The 21,191-nt window shown below is 32.8% G+C and overlaps 1 protein-coding gene across 2 annotated transcripts in view; it reads right to left on the bottom strand.

Annotated features, from left to right (window-relative positions):
• Cdh19 (cadherin 19) overlaps window positions 1–21,191 on the bottom strand; it is a 107,570-nt gene that overhangs the window by 25,819 nt on the left and 60,560 nt on the right. For both annotated transcript variants that reach the window (XM_019209216.2, XM_010635437.3), the window contains exons 8-9: window positions 16,374–16,495; window positions 10,771–10,892 (exon numbers count right to left, since the gene is read on the bottom strand). In XM_019209216.2, the coding sequence (XP_019064761.1) occupies window positions 10,771–10,892; window positions 16,374–16,495 (244 nt within the window). The remainder of the gene's footprint in view (window positions 1–10,770; window positions 10,893–16,373; window positions 16,496–21,191) is intronic.

Raw genomic sequence — 21,191 nt, 5'->3', positions numbered from 1 at the left:
GAAACATTTGAAAATAACACATAAAATTGCAGCCAAATCAATGACTATGGTAAATACCAGATTATATGGTTTTTATTTCCTCATTTTTCTACATTGGTATTAGAAAACCAATTAACTTTTTGAAGATTTAAATTAGTAAGCTGCTATAAGACAGTTCATCTGATCTGTTGTCTACCATTAATTCACCTTGGCTTGATACTAAAAGTCTAGAAGTATGATCTACTGTCACCAAACAGGAAGTCATTTTCAGAGCAAGTGATTAATACTTTGCATCGCAAGTATACTGACTTCTAACGTGTGGCTTATGAAGCAGGATTAGTGAATAAAATGTACAAAGTTATGATTGACTGTAACAATTAATCTGAATTGTCAACTAGTGTGACTTGAAAGCTACCCAGGGGATTAGTAAAGCATATTTCTGGGCATGTTTTAGTCCTGGAGGCATGACCTCAGAGTCTATATATGGGCCTCACACCTTCCTCTTTGGTGCAGTTCAGCTACTCTATTTCCTAGAAACCAGGAAGTATGCAGATTTTCTCACCTGTATTCTTCTGCCATGAAGCTCCTGCCTAGAAACCAGCCAACCATGGACCATATTTCATGAAACCATAAACCATTTAGTGTCTCCTTTGTGTTGCAGGAATAGTTTTTCTGTCCCAGCAAAATGAAAGTTAACAGAAATAACTGGTACCAGAGTAGAAATGTCCTTATTGTGAGTCTAAGTGCTTCAGAAGCTTTTAGTACTGGGATGAGCTAGGCGTTGGCAAGTCTGGCCGGAGAAAATCTTGAAGGCTGTAAGCAAGCTTTGATGGATGATTTTTTTCTGAGTTAATACCAGAACATAGGAATGCAATCTGTAAAGGTCAGGCTCAAAAATGTCAATTGAGAAGAAGGACATTTTTGTGAATTGGATTGTAAATAGTGTATGTTATACTATGGTAAAAAGTATAAATACAGTTTATTCATGTCCTCAGACTCTGTGTTTATGAATGGTAGACTTATTGATCTAGCTGTGTAAATTTTAAGGTGACACAATATACAATATGGAGGTTGTGGCATGGATAATGTTAGCTGCTTTTAGCCAGATGAATACTGAGAATCAGGAGCAAAACAAGCCAGCCAATATATTTTTAAGAACACAAAATTTGGCCTAGAAAGAACCAAAGATAAAATTGCAACCAAAGGAGGCATAATTGCTGAAGAGATCAGTGTAATTTTAAAAAGTTTGAGTTGTAACAAGAAAAAAGATGCCTCAAAGCATCTCAACAATATACATAAACCACATCCATTGCAGACTCGTATGTAAGTATAAGCATATCATTTGAGAAGAGAGTCCCTGGAACCCCTACTTTAAAAAAGCCACCTAGAAAATTGGTCCTCTTTGATTTATATCACCATGCCTAGGCATCCAGGCATTCAGAGTCCACTGCAGCTGTCATACATAGGGCCTGACTTTTGGCTTTTACTGACTGCAGATTTTGGCTTTGTCCATGCAGTACCATTGTTGTATGCATATTGAATACAAAAGTTGTGAGATCAAGGAGACTTCCACCCAGGATTCAAAGGACAATTTAAGAGACCAGTCAATTTGACCTTGAAAATCAGGGTTCATTGAACTGTGTGAATGAAGCCAGAGGTGTGGTAGATACTCCAGAAAGTTGAGAGGCCAGGTACATGGAAAGATTCAGGATGAGATATGCAGGCAGCAAGTGGAGCCAACCCAACAGTGAAGCTGTGTAGATTGCGACTGATTAAGGCCATGGGAGGGGGGCATCCAAACCTTCTGAAATTTACACATCACTACCATGTGTCCTAGTTTCCAGACATGGAAAGATTCCAGGTTTCAGTCTTCCTTTGCTCTAATTAATTTCTCCCATTCTTCTATGTTAGAATAGTAAGACTTACTCTACAGTAGTTTATTCTGGGATTAAATAGCTTGTTTCTTTTTTGCTTAGCTTATTTTAGTTTAGATTTTTTCTTTTGTTTTGTTTTATATGGGTCCACAGCTAAGATTTTGCTTGAATCTGAGAGAAGACTTATTTTGAACAAGGTGGAACTGTTGGCTAAGTTAAGCATGGACTCTAACGCAACAGAAAGGAAAAGCTTTTCCTACAGTTAATATATATTTCTTTTTTTCACATCATGAAAAAGTAGTAAAGTTATTATAAATATTGCTACTTATATTTGTCATTGTGAAAAAGAATTGAGGAGTTAAAATAAACTGTTGTGGTATGCTCATTGACGTCAAGTAGCTTAATCCTAGAAATATTTATAGCCCAAATCTAGTACTCTGGTCTAGACCTCAATTCTCTATTGTTATAAATTGTGTATTCCAGAATCCATTCAGTATCTTCAGCACAATTGAGACCATAGTGTATGCAATTTTGTTTGTAAATGTACTTATCATTTGAGCGTTTGTAGAAATTAGTGTACATAAGATGAAGTTAACTAAGCAGTTTTTCAAAGTTTAAAAATAGATTCTGGGCCTTCATTCGAGTAGACTGGCGAGAACTGCCCAGCTGCTTGGATGCCTCTGCAACATCCTCCATAGCCCCCACCCCCACCCTGTGAACTTGGACTATCTTTAGGGGAAGGGCAGCTGGAACTTGCAGTAGAACCATACACAGTTAAACCCTCCAGGAGGTCAGGGAGCCCAGCTTGGGCCTTGCAGCCAGAATTCAGCCTGAATCTTAGGGGTCTGCCATTGGCTAGTTGAGATTAATTGACTTAGTTCTGCACATTGTTTCCCCACATTGCTGTGACAGCAGAGATATACCCTGAAAGAGGCTCTCCAAATAGTTTTTCTTTCTTTTCCTCTTATTTTTAATTTTTAAAATTTTATTTCTTCCCATTATTCAAATTATTCCTTTTTTCTTTCTTCTTTTTCCTGCTTAGTCTCTTGCTTCCACATGTTATTCTTCATATCCTTTGTTGTTCCTGTTCCTGCCCTAATTCAGATTTCTTCTTCTTTTCTTTTTGATCAATTGTCATTAGTTTCAAAGGAAAGTGAGTAAAATTTATAGCTTGTCTATTGCTGTTAAGTTGTTTTGTCCTTGTCTTTGTTCTTATACTCTGTGTTTCCTTCTTGTCTTCAACAGTTTCCTATAGTTTGTTTGATCATCCTGTGTCTTCTGGTTTCATTTGAAACCTTCTCCTATTCTTTTACCTATCTATTCTTCTCCTCCCACCTCTTTCTAAGTCCCCATCCTGAAGGGTAAAATTGCTATATTGAAGAGTTTAAACACTATAAATATATTTTGAGCTGGTCCTCAATTTTGATTTAATTCACATGGTTAAAGATGATAGATTAATAACTACCACATATGGTTAATTTATAAGCTGTGCTTGATGCTATTGTGTTGCTGATTGTATCAATTAGGCTAAAGGGTTGTGATTGATTTAATAAGTTGTCCTTTCTTATCTTATGAAAATGAGAGTGTCTCTGAGTCATTAGAGACTCAAAACCTAAAAAGCAGCTATATCAGCAATATCAAAGTACTAAATCAGGAATTAAACCAAGGACAGCCCAACAGCAAAAATAAAGATGAGAAAACACTTAAGCAAGGTGTAAATTCAGACTCCAGCTCACTGACAGCAAATTCTAGGTAAAACTAGGTGGAAAAGTGTGACAGTCAACTACCAGTACACTCTGAACTCATACCATAGGAAGTAACAAAACAGATCAATCAGGCTCTAGAAAAATTCAAAACAAAGAAAAATTCCCAGATAACTAGAGATAGTAAACATAATGAAACACATTAGAGACTTTAGAACAAAAACAGGTGGAAAAAAAAAAAAAAGACTAGCTCAGAACTATGATGGAAGCCATGAATGCCCAGCATAGGAAAGAAAAGAAATGGAATCCATGAAACAGACTGAAAGAGATATCCAGGAGATTAAAAAATCTATTGAAAGAATTTATAGCAGAATGAATGAATGTGAAGATAGAATTTCAGATATAGAAGATATAGTGAACATGAAAAGCGAGATCTCTTAAAAACAGTAAGAGATCATGGGAAATCAATCCAACAACTCCTCCATAATGCAAAGAACAACATAATACTGATAGTAATCCATGAAGTATCAGGAGAAAGTATAAATGATTTTAAAAAAAAAAACTGCTCACAGAATTAATGACATAAAACTTCCCAAACAGGGGAAGAATTTGACATCCAGATAAATGAGGCTTATAGGATTCCAATTAGACATGATTTAAAAAAAAATCTACACCTAGACATATTATAGTCAAGGTCCCAGAAACCCAACAGAAGTATAAAAAACTGAAAGCAGCTAGCAAAAAAGAAACAAATCATATGCAAAGGAAAGCCCATCAGAATCACAGCAGACTATTCAATACAAACCCTCAAGTCAAGGAAAGCCTGAAGTGAAGTATTTCAAGCCTGAAGAGTAAAAAACCTCCAAACTAGACTGATGTGCCCTGCAAAACTCTCTTTTAAAATGGGTGGGGAGAGCTGGGCATGGTGGTGCATGCCTGTAATCCCAGAATTTGGGAGGCTGAGGCAGGAAGATTGCTGTGAGTTCAAGACCATCCTGGTCTACATAGTGAGTTCCAGGTCAGTCTCAACTACATAGTGAAACCCTGTCTCAAACAAACAAACACAAATAAATAAAATGGGTGGGGAAATAAGATACTTCCATGACAAAGAACACCTAAGAAATGTCATGAATACCAAATCAGCACTATAGACAATTCTAAACAATACCTGATAAAAAGACAATGAAGGTTACAATATTATGAGGCCCAACAAAGCAAATCAGTTAGATAAAGCATGGAAAAATTAAAAAGATCCAACAACAGGACAAGGACATGACAATGATAAGTCAATACATTTCAGTTATATCTTTCAAAGTCAATGGCCTCAATTCACAAATCAAAAGAAATAGGTGAGCAGAATAGATTAAGAAGCAAAATCCAACAATATGTTGTATACAAGAAACACACCTACTGCAAAAAGAAATTCATAGACCTAAAGTGAATGGAGGGGAAATAATTCTCCATGCAACATGAACATAGAAAAAAGCAGGGGTAGCTATCTTATTCCCAGGTAAAGTAAATTTCAAAGCAAAACTGATTAAGAGAGACAAAGAAGGCCACTACATCCTTGTAAAGGGAAAAATAAAAAAGAAAAAGAGGACAATAAATATATATATATATATATATATGTATATATATATATATATATATATATCTATATTAAAGGTCATGAAAAACCAAATAAGCACTAATACAATTGTAGTAGGGGACCTAAATACCCTACTATCACCAATAGACAGATCATCGTCACAAATAGATAGATCACCTATACAAAAAAATAAAAAATGAAATACTAGACCTGAACCAAGCTTGTAAATAAATAGACTTAGTAGACTTAATAGTCTACAGAGTGTTCCACCACACAAAATCAGATAACACATTCTTTTCAGCTGCACATGGGTCATTCTCCAAAATAGACCATATACTAGCTCATAGAACATGTTTAAATAAATGAAAAGGAATCAAAGATGTCCCATGCATATTTTTACACCAGAGTGCAATTAAGCTGGAGGTCAATCACCTAAGAAACTGTAAGAACTTCAAAAACATTTGGAAATTGAACAACACTCTCCTGAACAATCAATGGGTCATGGAGGAAATTAAAGAAGGAATTACTCAGTTTTACACATAAATGATAATGTCAATACAATGTACAGGAAACTATGCGACATAATGAAAGCAATTTTATGTGGAAAATTCACAGCAGTGAATGCTAGGAAAACAGAGTGAACTCAAATAGACAATCTAATGATGAACATTAGGCTCCTAGAAAAAGAAGAGCAAGAAAAACCCAAAGCTTGTACATGGCAGGAAATTGTAAAGATCACAGCAGAAATCAAGTCAATGGAAATTAAGGAAATGATACAAAAAATCAATGGATCTGAGTTGGTTTTTTGAAAGAATAAATAAAATTGATAAATCCTTATCCAACCTTATCAAAAAAGGAAAGAAAATGCTCAGATCCATGCAATTAGGGATGAATAGGTAAAGTTATAATATATCCAGCAGAAATACAAATGATCATCAATATCTACTGTGAGAACCTGTACTCTAATAAAATGGAAAACACAGAAGAAATGGACAAATTTTTTGATAGTTATGAATTATCAAAGTAGAATGAAGAAGACAAAAATATTTGAAACACCCAAGTACAATCAGTGAAATTGAAAACATTATTAAAAATTTGCCAACTAAGAAAAGCCCAGGTCCTGATGGCTTCACAGCTGAAATATATAAGACATTTAGAGAGGAACTACTGCCAATACTTTTTAAACTTTTCAATGAACTTGAAAGGGCAACAATACTTCCAAATTCATTCCTGGAAGCAAGTGTTACTTTGATTCCAAAACCAGAGAAAGACCCAAAAAACAAGAAAACTACAGGCCAATCTCCCTAATGAACATAGATGCAAAAATCCTCAATAAGATACTGGCAAAGAGAATTACCGAGGGTCATCAAGAAGATCATACACCCTGACTGAGTTGAATTTGTTCCAGATATTCAGGGACTGTTCAATTTATGTAAATTAATAAATGTAATACACTATATTAACAGAGTCAAGAACAAAAAACATATGATCATCTCAGTAGATGCAGAAAAATTATTCAACAAAATTCAACACCTATGTATGATTTTAAAAACCTGCAGAAAATTGGAAAGACCATCTGGTCTTTATCTCAACTTGATAAAGGCTATCTATGAAAAAACAACAGCCAACATCATATTAAATGGCCAAAAACTGAAAACCTTCACCCTCAAATCAGAAATGAGACAAGGATGTCCCCTATCGCCCCTCCTGTTCAATATAGTGCTGGAAAGCTTAGCCACAGCAATTAGACATGAGAAAGAAATTAAAGCAATAGCAATAGGAAAGGGAGAAGTTAAAGTGTCTTTATTTGCTGATGATGTGATATTCTACAGAGAAGACCCAAAAAACTCTGCCAAAAGACTTCTAGACTTAATTGATATTTTCCACAGAGTAGCTGCACACAAGGTCAACACTCAAAAACCAAGATTCCAATGATGAATGTAACTGTACTGCATACCTAAAATGTACCAATAAACTCAATGAGAAAAAAATCAATAACCTTCTTGTACACAAATAACATACTCACTGAGAAAGAAATTAGGGAAACAATTGCTTTCAAAATAGCATCCATAAAATGAAGTATCTAGGAATAATCTAATGAAGGAAGCAAAGACCACTACACTGAAATCTACAGCACTCTGAAAAAAAAGAGATCAAAGAGGATATAAGAAAATGGAAAGACATCTCCTGGATAGGAAGAATCATCCTATTGAAAATGGCCATACTATCAAAACTGCTATACAGATGTAATGTAATCCTGATAGAAACTCCAACAGTATATTTCACAGATCTAGAGAAAATAATCCAAAAATTCATTTGGAACCAGAAAATATCTAGAATAGCAAAAGCAATTCTAGGCAACACAGACATGACAGGGGGTATTACAATCCCCAACTTGAAATTATACTACAAAGCCACTGTGATAAAAACAGCATGATTCTGGCAAAGAAAAAGACCCATGGATCAAAGGAAAAGATTGGAAGATACAGAAACAACTCCAGATGTACTCAGCTATCTCATCTTTTACAAAGCAGCCAATCATCTTCAGCAGATAAAAGATAGCCTCTTTAATAAATGGTATTGGAAAAACTGAATTTCAACCTGCCAAGATTAAAGCTGCATCTGTCTCTTTCACCATGCACTAAACTAAAATCAAAGTGGATTAAAGATATAAATATTAAAATAGAGACACAACTTGCTGGAAGATAAGTTAGGTAGAACGCTCGAAGACATTGGTACAGAAAAAGACTTTACGAACAAATCCTCAGTAGCACAGGAACTAGCACAAAGAATCAACATCTGGGATCTCATCTTATTAAAAAAACTTTTGTATTGTAAAAGAAACCACCAACAGTGCTAAAAGACAATGTACATAGTGGAAAAAATTTTACAAGCTGTTCCTCAGAAAAAGGATTATTATCTAGAATACATAAAGAACTCAAAAAATCAGGCTCCCCCAATATAAGGACCTAATTCAAAAATGGGCATCTGAAGTGAACAGACATTTCTCAGACAAAGAATTAACAGCAGCAAATAAATATGTGAAATACAATGTTTGACATCACTGGTAATTAGAGAGATGCAGATGAAAAAAACACTGAGATTCTACCTCACCCAATAAAGAATGACTGCTATGAAGAAATCAACTAATAACAAATGTTGGTGGCGTTGTTGGGAAAAGGAATCCTTCCCCATTGTTGGCGGGAGTTAAGACTGGTACAAACACTGTGGAAATCATGGAGACACCTCAGAAATCTAGGATTAGAGGTTCCATTATATCCAGCTATCCCTCTTCTGGGTATCTTTCAAAAAAAGTTAAAAGAATCATACCACTGTGATATATGTGCACCCATGTTTACAGTGGCACAGTTTGTAACAGCTAAAATTGGGAAATAGCCCAATTGACTATCTGTTGGAGACTTGATAAAGATGTGGCTTTTCTACAAATGGAGTACTACTCAGCCATAACGAATGAAAAGTAGAGTCATTCATACGAAATTGGATGCACATTGAGGCCACACTCTTAAATGAAATCAGTGAGACACACATGTGCAAAGACCGAATATTTTCTGGTGTGAAAAACGAGAAGTGTAAATAAGATTCAAATTGTATAACTAATAATGTGAAATAGGAAGAAAAAAAAGGCTAAAGATGTAAGGGAAATGGGAAGAGCAGGGGAAATGAAATAAGGGAAAAGAAAAATTATAAGAAAATGAAACAATGGAGGCAAAGTCTTTGTAAATAGGGGAGGTTGGAGGGATTGAACTGAGGGCAAGGGTATGGGGAAGAAATGAGAACCAAGATATGTCATGCAATGGTACAAGATCCCAGTGATGAATGTAACTGCACTGTATACTTTAAAAGTACCAAAAACTCAATAAAAAACTCATTATAAAATAAATAAATAAATATGATAAATTAAATATATTTGAACTATTTAAAATTTATAAAGACTTTCCGTACTATTTATGCTTTGAAATAATGCTCTTGCATATTTCAGAAAACTAGAAGAAATTATAGTGAATGTTTTTACCATAAAATGTTAAATGTTTATTTTGATAGATATGTTTAACCTGATTTAAATATTGCACTACATATACATTTATTGAAACATCACATGGTACCCATTAATATGTACAATTAAAATTATATATCAGTTAAAATTAAGTTGAATTAAACTGGAAAGCTTTAATCAAACTTTTTAAAATACCTTATTTGCTTAATGACTTACCTGTTAAATGGCTTAATTTACTCCTGAGGTGTGCTATTTGGACTTATGACCTGCTACTCAGACTTACGACCTATCTATTTATTTTTGTACTGTTTTGTACATCTTGCTTTTAGAGCACCAATGTCTTTTTTGTATAGTACAATAAACCATGCTTATACTTTAGTTTTTGCTGATTATACTATGTTAAATTATACTTTGCAGTACTATATATGAGTTATGCAAATAAAAGCAAAGTTATCAAGTTGGAGTTTCCTTTGACAATGTCTTTGTTCTGAATATTGTAATATACATACCATATATAAGTGCTCATTTTTGTTTGTTTTTTTTTTTGTTACAGGGGATTGAACTTGGGTCCTTGGGCTTGCAAGGCAGGCCACCGAACCACTGAGCTAAATCCCCAGACCATTAAATTTTTAAGTAATTTGAAAATTCAAAATTATTCTTATTTAGAAAAATATATTTGACCATTTTAAAAGCAAGATTTGCAAACTATTGAAAGTGTACAATGAATCCAACTTTAACCTGAATAATGTTCACAAGACCTTATAAGAACCATTTACAATTTCCAATGTACTATAGTTGCATACTCAATTAAGATATTCCTTTATTTATTATAGCCTTATTTTCTCACATTTTTAGAAAATTGAAAATAGAGAAAAATGTTGGCTTCTACTATTTATTTGTTGAGAAAAGTAATCTCTGCCTTTGTAGATTTCAAATGGCCTACAACTAGGTTCATTGGTAGATGCAAGTGTATTTGAAATACATTATAAAACAATTATACAAATTTGGATATTAGTGATTGTTTTAGAAAATATCTGAAGATATTTAAAAGGATTGTATATTAAACAGAGAATCATAGGAATTATGTTAGGTTGTCATGTCCTGGAGCTAAGAAATTAGTTTGAAAAACACAAGCTAGTTTTAGTTCCGTATTTTAAAAATAATAACATGAGCTCTAGATGGAGAAAGTATGTAAAATAAACTGTGAGGTAATGACAGTATAGTTCAAAGTGAGTGTCAATAACTTACTAATGAATTTCTAGTGTGTGCAGAAGATTTTATTTTTAATTTTAGTAGTGTTAAAGAAGAAAAAAATTATGTCTTTATATAAAAAGAAATGTATTTTATTACATGGAACATGCACATTAGAACATATGTTTAAAGTAGATTTGTTAATATTCCCAAATGAGATAAATATATCACAAAATAATATATAGCATACCATATATTATTTCATAACTATTATATGAATCATAATATATAATCAATTACCTATAAGTCTTTAGTAAAAAATATATATGATATTATGTATGCTCTATGTTATAATCTATAACATGTAATATGTGAGGGAATTATATATCTCTCAAACTTTGTTACTTTCTTATTTCTTACCTGACCATACTCTGCATTTTCACAAACGTAAGTCTCATAGTATTGCAGGAACTCAGGAGCATGATCATTAATGTTAAGCACTTGTACATACACAGGGACTGAAGAGATCTGTTGTACATTGTCTGAAAATTAAATTGAAAAATAATTCTGTCTTTAAATAATCAAAAAATCACATTCAGTGCTATGTAGAATATTTTTATTTTACTTGAAATAAGCTGAGAAGAGAATCTCTATATGTTTCACACATTTATTAACAGTGGAGCTTTAAAAAAACTGTTCAATGTGTTTGATTCAAGTAATCTTTTAGCACTTTCTAATATGAGTTTAAGTGATCAGCAAAATTAGGTAACAGGTAGACAAACTTCTTGGAAACTCTAGGAACTGCTGAAAGTATTTGTATTAGTTTAATTCAATTCTGATCAATAGAGGCATTATTACCCTAACAACTTTGCTAACAGGAGAACTGAGAAATCATTTCTTATTAAATGTTATGCCCAAGGTTCTGGCTGAATTGTAAATAGCAGATTAAGAAATTAGTAATCAGTACTCTGAACTACTAAAACATTAGGAGTATAGCTCTTAAAAATGAAAATGAGTTTGGAATATATTGAATATTTTTTTGAGACAAGTTTTGTGTATATAGTGCAGGCTGGCTTTGAACTCACCATGTTGCCCATTTTGGCTTCTAAATTGATAAATGATCTCCCTACCTAACCTTCTAAGTTCAGGGATTACTGGTATGCACCACTGTGCCCTACTTAATAAAATGCTTTTAAATAAAGTGACTATAATAAAATGTAGCTGCAAATTTATATAAATATTAAGTCAAGAAATCCATAAATCATAAAGGAAGAAAGTTATGATCAAGTATAGTTTTAATTGTAAAAATAATGTATTAAAAATGAAGCAGTGCTATGGAAAATGTTTACATAGTAAGACAAGATATTAATAGTTCTAATTTGTAATATTTAAATTGATATACAAGACTTCAGAAAAAGTATCAACTATAGTATCACAAAACAGAAAATTCAAGTGGTCTCACTGAGTATTTCTCAAATTTGTTAGCATTTATGTTTTGGACTGAATAATTCTTTGTGGTAGGGAGCTGACTGTGCATTGTACAATGCTTAATAGGATCACTGACAACTAATCAGTAAATTCTAATTATATACCCATGCCCCTTGTGACTATTAAGATCATCTTCAGAGATTGACAAATGGACTCTGGAACTTCTAAAAATGTAATTTAATGTTTCTATTTAGAAACTAAATATGATTTTGCTAATGGGAAAACACTAGACATCCTTTTTTCTTTAAACATTTGCTTAATAATCTCATTTTCTTCTATTTTTTACAAAAGTATACAAATTTTTAAAACCAAGCCTCTTCCTGAATTTACAACACAAAATTATCTCCCCTCAAGTACGGGGTCCAACTTTTGAAATGTAATCATTCAAGAATAAAAAGCTGAAGGATAGGGGGCTAATTTCAGCAAATGTTTTGTTCCAAGTCATTAAATTATCTCATCAAAATACACAAAAAAACTTAGGTTTTTTTTTTTTTGATAAATCAATTAGCAATCAGAGCTGGTTACTTCAAATAGCTAGTGAATTTCACATGAATTATATGTAAGTAATGATTTCAATTTTTTTACTTGAGATCTACATGTTTATCTTGAACACAGATAGACAACAGGTTGTATCTTACTTAATAAAAGTCACTTTTTTCTGCTTTTGCAATTTGTTAGTGGTTTATCTATGAAGCATATGACATTGGGATTAATGTTTTCAATAATGAAACAATTTTCTGTGCACCTTGGTGGACAGTTTTTCTGAGTTGGGGTTATACTTTCTTAATTATATTACCCAAATAGAAAACAGTTGCACTTATACTGAAAACAGCTTTTCAATTAATTACACATGAATATTGTACACATATTTTACACAAACTGTATGGACCTTATGAAATACAAAATCTGTTAGAGATTGTCAGCTTGATAACTCTTTTCTGTTGTGTTACATTTATAAAACAAAGACTTCAAGATGGTATTGTTGAGAAATGAAAGCTCAGATTTGTTCTGATTTAAATACATAACGACAACAAAACAATTCTTGCTTCAGTGAATAAATTGTAGAATGTATTTCAGCTATGAAAAAATTGAAAAAAATTAATAGGAGGGTCATTAAATTATTTAAAAACTTGTATGATTGTACAAAATATACATAGTAGTACCTTGGCTTATTAACCTAGTTTTCTTTGTGATTTCGGTGAAGACAGCTGCTTTTATGCTTGTTGGAGAAGACTGCCTTGGTTGTTTTCATCACCCTATATTGAGTTTGTGAACAAAAGCAGAATTTTGCCGAACGCTTACCGAATTGCTTGCAAACAGAAGCGTTCATGAACTGAAGTCTTAATGTATACGTACATTCACAGCTTCATTTTAAAGCAGTATTTTATTCACTGAGCAGCATACTGATAAATGGTTTGGGCTTAATTTAGGAAGCTTTCCAGGAAAGAGACTAAAGCGTACTGAACTTCATTTGCTGAAAAAACAAATGTTAAAAGTGGATCATCCCTTGCCAGGAATCAGTATTGTTTTATGTCACAAACATTTCACAATATTGATCACATACAGCAAATGTTTTCTGAAACGATTTGATGGAATATCTTCTTTTTCTCTGGTTACGTGTTTTATTTTTAGTACTTTCAGGGCTAGAATGTTCAAACGTATAGATTCTGGTACCGATATAATGGGAGAAGGACAGTAGTGTTTATATACATTTTTCTTCCGCCGAGATCCAAAGTAGATTTAATGATGTGGATTGTAAACAAACTCAAAGACAAAAAGATTCATAAACCTACTAGTCACCTAATTTTATTAAAGCTATTTCTAGGTAGCTCTTCCCTAAAACGAACAACAGAAATAGAAAAAAATTAGAGTTATGAGTAGAAGATAGCTTTCAACTCAAAAAATTATTTTGTTTTTGTTTTATTTCACAATGCTGAAATGCACTTTTTTCCACTCAACTGACAAAGTTAAAACAAAACATATTTCATTGATTTCATTCTAGAGATCTTTTCATAGAATGCTATTCATCTGATTAAAGAATTATTTCTCTACAGGAGTAGGGGAACTGGGAAAATTAGGGGAGGTGAAAGAAGGAAAAAGAAAAAGTACGAGAAAAGGAAAAATGGAAACAGAGCCTTTGCAAATAGAGATGGGTGGAGGAGGTGAAGGGAGAGCAGTGGAATGAGGAAAAAATAAGAATCAAGATACATCCATCATGGGGCTGGGGATTTAGCTCAGTGGTTCCAGTGGCTGCCTCCCAAGTACAAGGGGCTAAATTCGTTCCCTGGTACCGAATAATAATAATAATAATAAAGATACATCCATCATGTAAAGGCATAAGATCCCAATGACGAATGTATTTTATACCTAAAATGTACCAATAAACAATTAAAAATAAAGAATTATTCCATTAATGGTAAGGATACAAATTATCTGACAAGTTCTGTATCATTGATTCCTCTCTTTTTTATTAATAAAAGATTAGAAGATTTTATATCTCAAAGAACAAATTATAAATTTTTAATTTTTAACAGTTTTCTTTGTTATGCATCTAATTTAAAAAAGTAAATAATAACTTTAAAAAAATCTAATGGGTAAAGTTAAGCATAAAGTGAAGTGTAATTTCTACAAATTCAATAAAATATAATGTTCTGATAGCTGAAAGCTATTTTACAGATATATATAGATCTATATATATATGTACTTTTTTTTCAAGGACACCCAGTCTTCCTTTGAACTGACTTGAATTCTTTTTTTACCGTAGATTTGTAAAGAGTGACATTATAAATAATTTGTTCTTAGAAATACACAATGAATAAAAGCTTTTTGCTCTTAGAATAAACATCTTTGTGTTTTCTGACATGAAAGACTTGGCATGTTTTTTCTGCTGCAGCAGTTGCTCCATGGGCCACATTGGTGCTCCATAGTTTATTGTGTAGGTGGAAAATTCAAACTCTAGACTCCCATCCCCTGCCGTGTTTCCACTGACCTTTTCAGTGTACTGCAAAAAACATTTTACCTGCTACCAAGTTACCTGCTAACTATTCAATGCAGTGAGGAATAATGCTCAATACCTCCAAAAACCAAGAAAGCCATGAAAATTTAGAATTCTAAGTAAACTCAGCTATAAGAAAATAGACAGTGCAGAGAGGAGTTCATATGTAATCCTTTAATTCTATTGAGTAATGGGATGATTTTGATAATATTTTATATCCTGTTATGTCTATTTCTTTACATTTAGTTAATATGAATGCTAGAATAATTGGTAAATTCAAGAACAATATTTAAATTGTAAAGCATCTGATTTTATCTGCCTTTATAATGCCAAGAAGTCATCATTCTGTCACTAAAATAAACATCTGGTCACTACTGATTAAGATTGAGCTATCTGTACAAGCTAGAACTATTACTTTAATTTGAAAATGAACTATTGGTTTTGTGATATACAACCAGTGAATGTTACTTAAATTATTCATGTTCTATACTACAATTATTCCAAAATATGGTTTATTTTAAATGCCCGCATTTTATTTTATTTTATTTCCACTAAGTTAATTGGTATTTTTTTAGGTATACAGTACAGTTGCATGCATCATTGGGATCTTGTACCTTTATATGATGTAACTTGGTTCTAACTGCCTACATTTTAAAGAGTCAACTTAGGATATTAACTTTTCCTTGATGTGCAAGATTAACTCTACTACTTTATTCTAAACCAGAATAAAGCACAGATAATCTGCATATGGCTTCCATAATAGTTACTTATGTATTGACATTCTAAGCTGCTTATGATGAAATGAAATAAATATATTTTAAATTTAGAATTTTAAGTCTCATGTGATTTCATTACCATTTTCAGAGTAGTTAATATATAAAATAACAACAATTGTCTAAATTGAAATTTAGGAAAGGTACAGCTATGAAATGAGTATCATAGATTTTCTTCTTCTTTACCTATTATTTATGCTAAATAATTGTATAGAAAGTGCACAAGACCTTTTCACATTAAACTTGCAATATAAAAATGAATCCATAGAGAATATGTATTTTAAAACTTCAAAATGTGTATTTAATTTGTAGATTTGATAATATGTCCATGAGACAGATTATAAGAACACATAACTACATATGACTATGTTTTAGAATAACAGGTGATATTATTGTTTTATATCTTGCATTTTCTTCCACTATTTTTTTCATTAAACATTCACTGTTATACTAAGGACAGTTAATAGGATATTTAGAAGTAAGTGTGTTAGTAAGCTCTGATAAGAATAGATACTAACTGGGATTAGGGATTGAGCTCAGTGGTTTCAGCACCTGCCTCACAAACACTAGGACCCAAGTTCGATCCCTGGTAGAAAAAAAAAAGATACTAATTTATGCTCTAGCAAACTAGGCAGGTAGAAGAAATTTTGTATTATTTAACCCTAATTTCAACAACATTTGAAATTATCATTACCGTCACACATAAAAATTATGTAATGGTTCAACAAATACAGTGAGCACCGTGTGGTTCCCAAGGTAGTACTTACCTCTTTCTGTGGCTGTGACACTTAGGTTGTACCATGCACTGATCTCCCGGTCAAGTTCGCCAGTGTTAATGATTGTACCATCATCATAGACACTGAACACTTTGCCTTTAGTAATAGAATATCTAGATTAAGAGGAAAATATTTCTTAATGTCACTGTTTTCTTTTTATAGTAACTGTATATATGAATGTACAAAAATAGATATGTATATATGTACAGATTTAACACATTTTAAGCAATAAAACTGCTAAATGCTTGCTTTACATAGATAATATGATGCAAAACAATTGTAAAAATCCTGCATTTATATATTTAAAATTCAATTTAGCAGAGAAGAAAAGAAAAATTGAATGACTATAGATTTAAATTGAACTATGCTAAATCTTAACATATATGTTACTGAATCCCACATACAAGAGAGAAATTTAACATATGAATGACTTGATAAAAAGAAATGGCCAAAAGACTTTTGCAAAGTGAATTACAAATTAGTCATCTTAAAAATGAATGATTGTCACTTTTTTCTTATTTTTGTTTGAAAAAAATCATATTTTCAACCTAGACTGCTAGTGGTCTCTTCTCTGTACCACTTGCATTTCTGTGCATTATATTACAATTACTTGACTGCTGACAAAAGATATGTTGCTTTTGTTTCTATACATGAAATACTTATATAGTATTCAATAAAAGTAGATTGCCATTATGTAACATATTGCTTAAATTCTTCCAGGAAATACATTTTATTTTAGATGGCAGAAACATTTTAGATGTCTTACCTTTTACTTTTTTATGTGCATGTTGATTGCACACACACACACACACACACACACACATATCACACCACAGATGGAACAAAACCAGCTTACAAAACACCCTCCTGCAAAAGTCTGAAAAATTATCTGAAATGTACAATGAAAAGACACCTTTGAAGTGCTCTGCATGTTTCATCAGCTTGCAGATGATTAATAATAAAAATTAAAGAAGTGCAATAAGTAGGCTTCTGCAATGACTTCTTTCAGATATACTCCTTTAGACTTTCATGATACACCAATGAGATTTTTCCATAATTATGTGGCAAAATGAGAATATTTTAATACTAAATCAACATGATTCTAAAAATATTACACTAAGTTGTAGCTTAGAGTTCAAGAGAGTATTAAAATGAAATGAAACTTTAGAAGAGTTCAGATTCTAATATATTCAATTTTAAACATTTAGAAGAATTTTACTTAATATTCACCAGTGGTCACCTTACCCACTGATTAATTTTTGGCAAAAATTAAATAATATTTTAGCACTTCCTATTCTAAAAATCCAATCTTGTTTTCATTAAACACATTTCCAACTAAATCCTAAACATGGCTTGATAAAAGTTATAGTCTCTCATAGTTTAATAGAAATCTGTTATAAATTAGGAAGAAGAACCAAGGCTACAATTCTGGATCCTACTAAAATATTAAAACAGAAATTAAAACAGATATAGGCCTATAGGAAGAGCAATGATATGCAACATGCATTACTTTCCTTGTTTCCTTCTAGAACCAAAAATTTCAGTTATGCACTCCACTTTTATTCATGAAATATAGTTGGCCTTGATGTAAGTTGTACTTAACTGACACATATTGTACTAAATTTTAATTGTATCTTCCCTTCACTTCATGTTTGTTTATTTATTTGTTTGTTTGTTTTGAGACAGGGTCTTGCTATGTAGTTGAGACTGACCTGGAACTCACTATACAGCCCAGGCTGGTCTCAAACTCAGCAAAGCTTCTGCCTCAGACTCCAGAGTGCTGGGATTACAGGCCCGCACCACCACACCTAGCTCACTTCATGTTTTTAAAATAAGAAAACAGACATAATAAATCTCAGACACATTTTTTTCATTAGTAATTTTCTAACCAGTTCAAATAAAAACATTTTGAAAGAATTTTAATCATATATAACTTTTTAGAGATCAGTATACCTGGATAAAGGGTTTAATTCCTTGAAAAAATCCTATATAAATGATGTTATCCTTTTTTTTAAATTTTTTCCAGCTTTTATTGAGTTTATTGGTACATTTTAGGGATACAGCACAGTTACATTCATTGTTGGGATCCTGTATCTCTTCATGACAGGTTTTGGCTCTCATTTTTTCCCCTTGTCCCTGCCCTCCCTTCACACCCTCCTCCCCTCGCCATCTACAAACACTTTATTTCCATCTTTTCATTATCTCACATTTTTTTCTTGTCCCTTTTTACCCATCCCCTGCCCGTCCCATGTTCCCTACACCTTTAGCTCCTTTCTTCCCATTTCTAAATGTCAGTAATCTTATTAGGATCTTCTGTATTATTGCAGATTATTCACACCAGAGAAACTATTCGGTATTTACACATATGAGCCTTATTTATTTCACTTAGGAGTATATCCTCAATATGTATCCATTTTCCTATGAACGAATCTATTTTCTCATACTATATGGCTGAGTAATATTCCATTTTATAGAACAACTACATTTGCTTTATCTAGTTTCCAATTGATGGGCAAATAGGCTGTTTCCAAGTTTTAGCTATTACAAACTGTGGTGCTATAAATATGGGTGTGTATATCTCTCTGTGATATGATTCTTTTAGTTTTTTGGAAAGATACCCAGCACAGGGATGGCTGGGTCAAATGGAACCTCCAGTCCAAGCTCTTTGAGGTATCTCAGTATTGATTTCCATAGTGCTTGCACCAGTCTGCACTCCAACAACAGAGAAGGGTTCCTTTCTCTCCACAACCCCGCCAACATTTGTTATTGTGTGACTTTTTGATAGCAGCCATTCTTGGTGGGGTGAGGTGGAATCTCAGTGTTGTTTTCATCTGCATCTCTCGAATGATCAGTGATGTGGAACATTTTTTCATATATTTACTTGCTGCTTTTACTTCTTTGTCTGATAAATATCTGTTCATTTCAGATGCCCATTTTTGAATCGAGTCTTTATATTTGGGGAGGCAGATTATTTTGAGCTCTTTATATATTCTTGATAATAGTCCTTTGTCTGAGGAACAGCTGGTAAAAATGATTTTTCCCACATTGTAGGTTGTCTCTTAGTTCTGCTTATGGTTTCTTTTGAAGTACAGAAGCTTTTTAATAAGATGAGATCCCAGTTATTGATTCAATCTGCTATTTCCCGTGCTATTGAGGATTTGTTCGTATAGTCTTTTCCTATGCCAATGTCTTCTAGAGTTCTGCCTAACTTATCTTCCAGAAAGTTTATTGTTTCTCTTTTAATATTTACATCTTTAATCCATTTGGATTTTAATTTAGTGCATGGTGAAAGATAAGGGTCTAGTTTTACTCTGTGGCAGGTTGAAATCCAGTTTCTCCAACACCATTTATTAAAGAGGGCATGTTTCCTCCACTGAGGATGGTCAGCTCCTTTGTCAAAGATGAGGTAGCTGAGTATATCTGGGTTTGTTTTTGTGTCTTCCAGTCTGTTCCACTGATCCTCAGGCCTGTTTCTTTGCCAGTAGTATGCTGTTTTTATCACAGTGGCTTTGTAGTATAGTTTCAAATTGGGAATTGTTATACCCGGTGCCATGTGTGTTGCCTAAAATTGTTTTTGCTATTCTAGGTCTCTTATGGTTCCAAATGAATTTTTGGATTCTTTTTTTCTAGTTCTGTGAAATATAGTGTTGGACTTTCAATTAGTATTGCATTGAATGTATATAGAAGTTTTGGTAGTATGGCCATTTTCACTATGTTGATTCTTCCTACCCAGGAGCAAGGGATATCTTTCCCCCTTTTTTTATATCTTCTTCAATTTCTTTTTTCAGAGTGCTGCAGTTTTCATTGTAGAGATCTTTTGCTTCTTTTGTTAGATTGCTTCCTAGGTACTTCATTTTTTTGGATGCTATTGATCTCCAGCTTGATTGCACTATGATCTGATAACATACAGGGGATGATTTCAATTCTTTTGCATTTATTCAGAACCGTTCTGTGAGTCAATATGTGGTCTATCTTGGAGAATGATCCATGTGCAGACAAAATGAATGTATATGCTGATTTTGTGGGGAGGAATACTCTGTAAACATATATTAAGTCCATGTGTTCCAAAGCTTAGTTCAGCTCTATTATTTTGTTGCTGATTTTCTGCCTAGATGATCTGTCAGTTAGTGATAGTGGGGTATTTAAATCTGCCACTAAAATTTTATTAGTGCTTATTTGGTTTTTCATGTTACTTAATATTTGTTTTATATAGTTGGGGCATTTATATTTGGTGCATATATGTTTATGATTGTCAACTCTTCCTCCTGAATTGTTCCCTTTACAAGGATGTAGTGTCCTTCTTTGTCTCTCTTAATGAGTTTTGGTTTGAAATTTACTTTGTCTGAGAATAAGATTGCTGCCCCTGCTTTTTCTGGGCTCCTGACACATGGCGAATTGTTTTCCATCCTTTCACTTTCAGTCTATGGGCTTCCTTTTGCATTAGGTGTGTTTCTTGTATACAACATATTGTTGGATTTTGCTTCTTAATCCATTCTGCCAATGTATTTCTCTTGATTGGTGAATTGAGGCCATTAACATTGATGGTTATAACTGATATATTCTGACTTATTATTTTCATGTCATTATCCTTTTGTTGACTCTTTATCTTTTTCTCCCGTCTCCTTTTAGTTCCTTGCCTTGCCTATTTAATTTGGTCTGTTGAAACTCATGGCATTGTGACCTTCATTGTCCTTTTCTAGGATATTGTTTAGAATTCCTTGTAGTGCTGGTTTGGTGTTCATGAAATTTCTCAGGTGTTCTTTGTTGTGGAAGTATCTTATTTCCCCATCTATTTTGAAAGAGAGTTTT

The sequence above is a fragment of the Fukomys damarensis genome, unplaced genomic scaffold (genome assembly GCF_012274545.1).
Source record: "Fukomys damarensis isolate Sample0158 unplaced genomic scaffold, DMR_v1.0_HiC HiC_scaffold_30, whole genome shotgun sequence".
Taxonomy (NCBI): Eukaryota; Metazoa; Chordata; class Mammalia; order Rodentia; family Bathyergidae; genus Fukomys; species Fukomys damarensis.
Note: the sequence above shows the minus strand (reverse complement) of the source record. Positions and strands in the feature narration are given on the sequence as shown.